This window comes from Coenobita brevimanus, chromosome 79 (assembly GCF_032717465.1).
Source record: "Coenobita brevimanus isolate Jiangsu-jjx chromosome 79, ASM3271746v2, whole genome shotgun sequence".
In the NCBI taxonomy this organism is placed as follows: domain Eukaryota; kingdom Metazoa; phylum Arthropoda; class Malacostraca; order Decapoda; family Coenobitidae; genus Coenobita; species Coenobita brevimanus.
In genome coordinates this window covers 32,424,379-32,434,378 of record NC_137032.1, presented here as the reverse complement: position 1 = coordinate 32,434,378, position 10,000 = coordinate 32,424,379, and the positions used below count along the sequence as shown (strand labels likewise).

The 10,000-nt window shown below is 51.6% G+C and overlaps 1 protein-coding gene across 1 annotated transcript in view; it reads right to left on the bottom strand.

The window, feature by feature from the left end:
- The window catches only part of LOC145409086 (uncharacterized), a 107,009-nt gene that overhangs the window by 91,113 nt on the left and 5,896 nt on the right, over window positions 1-10,000 (bottom strand). Inside the window, exons 2-3 of the mRNA XM_080279631.1 lie at window positions 3,118-3,905; window positions 323-444 (exon numbers count right to left, since the gene is read on the bottom strand). Coding sequence (XP_080135757.1) covers window positions 323-444; window positions 3,118-3,905 — 910 coding nt within the window. The remainder of the gene's footprint in view (window positions 1-322; window positions 445-3,117; window positions 3,906-10,000) is intronic.

Here is a 10,000-nt window from a genome sequence, read left to right as displayed (position 1 = left end):
GGTGTGAAAGTATAGAAAGTGGTTGATACTGACTGAGACGGAGGTGATGCCGGCCACATAACCCTTCACGTGGAATAATGAGCACATAGGAACCCGCGTGCACACCCACACACACTGACAAAGCACACAGGGACCCGCGTGCACACCCACACACACTGACAAAGCACACAGGAACCCGCGTGCACACCCACACACACTGACGCAGCACAGAGGGACCCACGTGCACACCCACACACACTGACAGCACACAGGGACCCACGTGCACACCCACACACACTGACAAAGCACACAGGGACCCACGTGCACACCCACACACACTTACACAGCACACAGGGACCCACGTGCACACCCACACACACTGACAAAGCACACAGAGACCCGCGTGCACACCCACACACACTGACAAAGCACACAGGGACCCACGTGCACACCCACACCCACATACTGACAAAGCACACAGGGACCCACGTGCACACCCACAGACACTGACAAAGCACATAGGGACCCGCGTGCACACCCACACACACTGACAGCACACAGGGACCCACGTGCACACCCACACACACTGACAAAGCACACAGGGACCCACGAGCACACCCACACACACTGACACAGCACAAAGGGACCCACGTGCACACCCACACACACTGACAAAGCACACAGGGAACCACGTGCACACCCACACACACTGACAAAGCACACAGGGACCCACGTGCACACCCACACACACTGACAAAGCACACAGGGACCCACGTGCAAACCCACACACACTGACAAAGCACACAGGGACCCACGTGCACACCCACACACACTGACAAAGCACACAGGGACCCACGTGCACACCCACACACACTGACACAGCACACAGGGACCCACGTGCACACCCACACACACTGACACAGCACACAGGGACCCACGTGCACACCCACACACACTGACAAAGAACACAGGAACCGGCGTGCACACCCACACACACTGACAAAGCACACAGGGACCCACGTGCACACCCACACACACTGACAAAGCACACAGGGACCCACGTGCACACCCACACACACTGACAAAGCACACAGGGACCCACGTGCACACCCACACACACTGACACAGCACACAGGGACCCACGTGCACACCCACACACACTGACACAGCACACAGGGACCCACGTGCACACCCACACACACTGACACAGCACACAGGGACCCGCGTGCACACCCACACACACTGACAGCACACAGGGACCCACGTGCACACCCACACACACTGACACAGCACACAGGGACCCGCGTGCACACCCACACACACTGACAGCACACAGGGACCCACGTGCACACCCACACACACTGACAAAGCACACAGGGACCCACGTGCACACCCACACACACTGACACAGCACACAGGGACCCACGTGCACACCCACACACACTGACAAAGCACACAGGGACCCGCGTGCATACCCACACACACTGACAAAGCACACAGGAACCCGCGTGCACACCCACACACACTGACGCAGCACAGAGGGACCCACGTGCACACCCACACACACTGACAGCACACAGGGACCCACGTGCACACCCACACACACTGACAAAGCACACAGGGACCCACGTGCACACCCACACACACTTACACAGCACACAGGGACCCACGTGCACACCCACACACACTGACAAAGCACACAGAGACCCGCGTGCACACCCACACACACTGACAAAGCACACAGGGACCCACGTGCACACCCACACACACTGACAAAGCACACAGGAACCGGCATGCACACCCACACACACTGACAAAGCACACAGGGACCCGCGTGCACACCCACACACACTGACAAAGCACACAGGAACCCGCGTGCACACCCACACACACTGACTCAGCACAGAGGGACCCACGTGCACACCCACACACACTGACAGCACACAGGGACCCACGTGCACACCCACACACACTGACAAAGCACACAGGGACCCACGAGCACACCCACACACACTGACACAGCACAAAGGGACCCACGTGCACACCCACACACACTGACAAAGCACACAGGGAACCACGTGCACACCCACACACACTGACAAAGCACACAGGGACCCACGTGCACACCCACACACACTGACAAAGCACACAGGGACCCACGTGCAAACCCACACACACTGACAAAGCACACAGGGACCCACGTGCACACCCACACACACTGACAAAGCACACAGGGACCCACGTGCACACCCACACACACTGACACAGCACACAGGGACCCACGTGCACACCCACACACACTGACACAGCACACAGGGACCCACGTGCACACCCACACACACTGACAAAGAACACAGGAACCGGCGTGCACACCCACACACACTGACAAAGCACACAGGGACCCACGTGCACACCCACACACACTGACAAAGCACACAGGGACCCACGTGCACACCCACACACACTGACAAAGCACACAGGGACCCACGTGCACACCCACACACACTGACACAGCACACAGGGACCCACGTGCACACCCACACACACTGACACAGCACACAGGGACCCACGTGCACACCCACACACACTGACACAGCACACAGGGACCCGCGTGCACACCCACACACACTGACAGCACACAGGGACCCACGTGCACACCCACACACACTGACACAGCACACAGGGACCCGCGTGCACACCCACACACACTGACAGCACACAGGGACCCACGTGCACACCCACACACACTGACAAAGCACACAGGGACCCACGTGCACACCCACACACACTGACACAGCACACAGGGACCCACGTGCACACCCACACACACTGACAAAGCACACAGGGACCCGCGTGCATACCCACACACACTGACAAAGCACACAGGAACCCGCGTGCACACCCACACACACTGACGCAGCACAGAGGGACCCACGTGCACACCCACACACACTGACAGCACACAGGGACCCACGTGCACACCCACACACACTGACAAAGCACACAGGGACCCACGTGCACACCCACACACACTGACAAAGCACACAGGGACCCACGTGCACACCCACACACACTGACAAAGCACACAGGGACCCACGTGCAAACCCACACACACTGACAAAGCACACAGGGACCCACGTGCACACCCACACACACTGACAAAGCACACAGGGACCCACGTGCACACCCACACACACTGACACAGCACACAGGGACCCACGTGCACACCCACACACACTGACACAGCACACAGGGACCCACGTGCACACCCACACACACTGACAAAGAACACAGGAACCGGCGTGCACACCCACACACACTGACACAGCACACAGGGACCCGCGTGCACACCCACACATTGACAAAGTACACAGGGACCCACGTGCACACCCACACACACTGACAAAGCACACAGGGACCCACGTGCACACCCACACACACTGACACAGCACACAGGGACCCACGTGCACACCCACACACACTGACACAGCACACAGGGACCCACGTGCACACCCACACACACTGACACAGCACACAGGGACCCGCGTGCACACCCACACACACTGACAGCACACAGGGACCCACGTGCACACCCACACACACTGACACAGCACACAGGGACCCGCGTGCACACCCACACACACTGACAGCACACAGGGACCCACGTGCACACCCACACACACTGACAAAGCACACAGGGACCCACGTGCACACCCACACACACTGACACAGCACACAGGGACCCACGTGCACACCCACACACACTGACAAAGCACACAGGGACCCGCGTGCATACCCACACACACTGACAAAGCACACAGGAACCCGCGTGCACACCCACACACACTGACGCAGCACAGAGGGACCCACGTGCACACCCACACACACTGACAGCACACAGGGACCCACGTGCACACCCACACACACTGACAAAGCACACAGGGACCCACGTGCACACCCACACACACTTACACAGCACACAGGGACCCACGTGCACACCCACACACACTGACAAAGCACACAGAGACCCGCGTGCACACCCACACACACTGACAAAGCACACAGGGACCCACGTGCACACCCACACACACTGACAAAGCACACAGGAACCGGCATGCACACCCACACACACTGACAAAGCACACAGGGACCCGCGTGCACACCCACACACACTGACAAAGCACACAGGAACCCGCGTGCACACCCACACACACTGACGCAGCACAGAGGGACCCACGTGCACACCCACACACACTGACAGCACACAGGGACCCACGTGCACACCCACACACACTGACAAAGCACACAGGGACCCACGTGCACACTCACACACACTGACAAAGCACACAGGAACCGGCGTGCACACCCACACACACTGACAAAGCACACAGGGACCCGCGTGCACACCCACACACACTGACAAAGCACACAGGAACCCGCGTGCACACCCACACACACTGACGCAGCACAGAGGGACCCAAGTGCACACCCACACACACTGACAGCACACAGGGACCCACGTGCACACCCACACACACTGACAAAGCACACAGGAACCGGCGTGCACACCCACACACACTGACAAAGCACACAGGGACCCACGTGCACACCCACACACACTGACAAAGCACACAGGGACCCACGTGCACACCCACACACACTGACAAAGCACACAGGGACCCGCGTGCACACCCACACACATTGACACAGCACACAGGGACCCACGTGCACACCCACACACACTGACAGCACACAGGGACTCACGTGCACACCCACACACACTGACAAAGCACACAGGGACCCACGTGCACACCCACACACACTGACACAGCACACAGGGACCCGCGTGCACACCCACACACACTGACACAGCACACAGGGACCCGCGTGCACACCCACACACACTGACAAAGCACACAGGGACCCACGTGCACACCCACACACACTGACAGCACACAGGGACCCACGTGCACACCCACACACACTGACAAAGCACACAGGGACCCGCGTGCACACCCACACACACTGACACAGCACACAGGGACCCGCGTGCACACCCACACACACTGACAAAGCACACAGGAACCCGCGTGCACACCCACACCCACACACTGACAAAGCACACAGGGACCCACGTGCACACCCACACACACACACCCACACCCACACACACACACACCCACACCCACACACACCCACCCACACCCACACACACACCCACACTGACAATGCACACATCAGTAATTCATAACCTGGGGGTAATTACGGCCAAAGAGGTCATTTTTGCCTTTTTCACTGGGGTAATGGCTCTAAAACATTCCTCGACGATTTCTCTTTCTGTTTCTTTAGGCGATAAAAAAAGATAATCATGCGCGGGATCTGACTACCTTCTGAATAAGGCCTGGTAAAAAAATACACCATTGTCGTAGTCAGCATACAGGATTCTGATGCATTTTGTAACTATATACCGCTATGAAGTGGCATGTTCTGCTGTGCCAAGAGTATTAGTGAGAGAGAGAGAGAGAGAGAGAGAGAGAGAGAGAGAGAGAGAGAGAGAATATAACTCCTTCACTACGATGGGCCAAACATGAGGTGAGGAAAGAAAATCGTCGGGGAAAAAATATATAAACTAAAAAAATAGATCCCAAACAGACATTCGTTAAGGAGCTGTGCATATTCCGGTTGCAGGTCAACAGGTGATGCAACACAACACTCTCACTTGATGCAACTTCCGTCCACAGTTCCGGAGTAAAGGCTTGCGTCGATAACCACAATTAAACACACACACACACACACACACACACACACACACACACACATGAGGTAAGAGTGAGTCATAGAGCCATTAAGAAAAATTCCCCTCTCTCTCTCTCTTTCTAACCAGAAGCCTTAATCTCGTAAGGGGTGGACACAAACAAATCGCCTCCATGTCACCCTGTCCCCTGCCATTTCGCTGCCCTCCCCCAACTTACACCCCCCTCTCTCACATGCCTCTTTATTCCATCCTTCCATCTCACCCTCGGTCTTCCCCTCCCTCTCTACAGTACCTCACTCACACACACTCTCCTAGTTAGTCTCTCACTCTAAGCAGTAATGTTGAGGTTCCAAGCCTATGTTAACGCCACACTATTTTATTTCGATAGAGGTGAGTTATAGCAGGGATGGAGTAGAGAGGTATATAAGAGAGGGGGATGTAATCTGGGGGAGGACAGCGAAATGGCAAGGGACAGGGCGACATGGAGGCGATTTGTTTGTGGCCACCCCTTACGGGATTAAGGCGTCTGGCTACATAGATAGATAAATAGATAGACAGATAGAGCCATAGGAGTCATAAACCACTTCCTATGTAGGTGAGTGAGTTACGGTAGCCACACACACACACACACACACACACACACACACACACACACACACACACACACACACACACATTACAGTACACTACACCATACCAATTTCTCTCTCTCTCTCACACACACACACACACACACACACACACATTACAGTACACTACACCATACCAATCTCTCTCTCTCTCTCTCTCACACACACACACACACTACAGTACACTACACCATACTAATCTCTCTCTCTCTCTCTCGCTCTCTCTCTCTCTCTCTCACACACACACACACACACACACACACACACAAGAACCCATATCACATAACGCTGCAATAGGATGATGCAAGTCAACTATGCCTCTCACTGGATGCAACTTCCGTGCAAAGCTTCCTCACCCACCCAGGCATTTCCTACGCTTTCTGCCCGAGAGAGAGAGAGAGAGAGAGATTGGTATGGTGTAGTGTGCTGTACCGGTGTGTGTGTGTGTGTGTATGAGAGAGAGAGAGAGAGAGATTGGTATGGTATGGTGTGTGTTGGAAAGAGAGAGAGAGAGAGAGAGAGAGAGAGAGAGAGAGAGAGAGATTTAAGTAGGTCAAGCCCAGGAAAAAAAAAAAAATCAGTCAGGTGGAAGATTAAAAAAAAAAAATAATAATAATAATAAAACAATTAATAAAATAAATAAATGGCGTAATAAACCAAGCGTCATCACCTTAGCACCATTCCTCTCCTTAACCTTGAAGGAGAGGATCGTAGTGGTATAATAATAATAATAATAATAATAATAATAATAGCAGTTGTAGTAGTAGTAGCAACATCAGTATATAGTAATAATAATAATAATAAAAGTAATAGTAATAATAATAATAATAGTAATAATAATAATAATAAAAATAATAATACCAAGGATAATAATGACGATAATAATAATAATAACAATAATAATAATAATAATAAAGCAATAATAATAATAATAATAATAATAATAATAATAATAATAATAATAATAGTCGTAAAAACCCCACCAAGCATAAAAAAAAAAAAAAACACGCGTCCTCCACCTGATGGGGTCACGGGGTCAAACTGCGTCAGAAGAAAATGACCTAAGACCAACCCTTAACCCTTTGCCCCTGATGGCCGCTGGTATGTAGTGTTCTGATAACGCTAGACATATTTCATGTAGTATTTCAGAGGGTGGCTTCTGGTGACATACATACATACATACACACACATACAAACACTCGTCTGGTAGTTAATTTTTCAAGTATCATTTTAGAGAGCGGCTTCTAGTTACATACACACACACACACACACACACACACACACACACACACACACACACACACACAATCGTCTGGTAGTCAAATTTTCAAGTATTATATCTGTGGGAGGCTTTAGGTTACATACATACATACTTACATATATACATACATACATACGTAAGTACACACACACACACACACACACACACACACACACACACACACACACACACACACACACACACACTCGTCTGGTAGTAAAACGGGCAAAACATGAAAGATGTGAGAGAGAGAGAGAGAGAGAGAGAGAGAGAGAGAGAGAGAATAAATAAATATAAAAGGCAATAACTAAGAGGTAATGGGCACAGCACACGTCAGGGAGGCAGATAAGATACGCCTGACACACGTCGATGAGGAGGGACACAACGACAGGGGGTCAAGGAACGACAGGTCAGGGGTCACGGTGAGTCAGTACCCTGGGTCAGTACAAAGGCATTTTTCTATCTAGTCGTTTTTCTCGTGAGTCATTTTTTTTATCGAGTCATTTTTCTCTCGAGTCTTTTTTTTATCGAGTCATTTTTCTATCTAGTCATTTATCTAATCATTTTTCTATTTAGTTATTTTTCTATCTAGTCATTTTTCTATCTAGTCGTTTTTCCATCGTCATTTTTTTATTTAGTCACTTTTCTCTCGAGTCATTTTTCTATCTAGTCATTTTTTTTATTTAGTCATTTTTTTATCGAGTCATTTTTCTATCTAGTCATTTTTCTATCTAGTCATTTTTCTATCGAGTCATTTTTCTATCTAGTCATTTTTCTATCGAGTCATTTTTCTATCTAGTCATTTTTCTATCTAGTCGTTTTTTTATCGAGTCGTTTTTCTATCTAGTCATTTTTCTATCAATTTTCAATCTAGTCATCTGTCTGTGTTGGTTAATGCATCTTTCTTCACACCTGCCGCTGCCAAACAAACAACGTTGCCTCTCTAATATTTGGTTTGTATTTTATCTTGGAAGGAATAATCTTGTGGGCCGCTGGCCTTTGGTTCCTTCTTCCTTGCATTAAAAAAAATAAATACATAACTCAACCCAACCTGACCCAACCCAACCCAACCAAACGTAACCCAATCTAATCTAACCTAACCTAACCTGACCTGCTGACCTAACCTGACATAAACAAAATAAATCGCTGGTGAAAAGGTGTTACGAGGCTTATGCAACCTAGAACACGACCCTCAGTGGCGCGGGAATGCCTAGGAAATACCCCAACCCCAGTGAGGTCACCGGACACTCAAGGCTGCGACAGATTCAACGGGGGCCTTGGCTTGGTGTAGTTCCCTCTTGCGCCCTCCATGGCACTTCCCGTTTTCTTTCGGCCTTCCCTATGATGGATGGGGGTGGAGGTCTACCTAAGGGATGCTTTAAATAGTGGGTCAGAGGAGGGAAGGAAGGAGGGAAGAAGGATGGAGAAGGGAGAAGAAAGGAAGGAAAAGGGGAGGGAAGAGGGAGGGAGGAGAGAGAAGAAAGGATGGAAATGGGGAGGGAAGAGGGAGGGAGGAGGAAGAAGAAAGGAAGGAAAAAGGGAGGGAAGAGGGAGAAGAAAGGAAGCAAATGGGGAGGGAAGAGGGAGGGAGGAGGAGGAAGAAAGGATGGAAAAAGGGAGGGGGAAGAAGGAGGGAGGAGGGAAGAGAAGGATGGAAAAGGGGAGGGAAGAGGGAAGGAGGAGGAGGAAGAAAGGCTGGAAAAGACGAGGGAAGAGGAAGGGAGGAGGCAGAAGAAAGGAGGGAAGAAGGGAGGGAGAAGGAAGAAGAAAGGAAGGAAGGAAACGAGGAGGGAGAAGAAAGGAAAGAAAATGGAAGGGAGGGAGGGAAAAATGAGAGGGCGGGAGGAAAAGAGGATGGGAGGGAGGGAGGAAACGAGAGAGAGAGAGAGAGAGAGAGAGAGAGAGAGATGGCACTTCCAATATCTTTCGTCCATCCTTTAATAGATGGAGAGGAATGGAACAGCATGATGGATGGTTTCATTAGGGAGGGAGGGAGGGAGAGAGGGAGGTGAAGTGAGGTGTGGAGGGAGGGAGAGAGGAAGGGAGGGAGGGAGGTGAAGTGAGGTGTGGAGGGAGGGAGGGAGGGAAGTGTGAAGGAAGAAACGGGAGGGAGGGACGGTAGGGAGGAAGAAATGCGAGGGAGGGAGGGAGAAAAAGGAGGAATAAGAATGATGGGAGGGAGGAGGGGAGAAAGAGTAATGAGGAAGGCGGAGGGGAGGGAGAGAGGGTGGGTGAGTTGGAAGGAAGAAGGGAGAGAAGGTGCTGAAAGATGGGAAGGAAGGAAGGAAGGTTTGGAGGGATAGTGGAGGAGGGAAAGATGAAGAAAAATGAATAAATGAAGGAGGAAAGGAAGTGATGAATAAGTAAAGAAAGCAG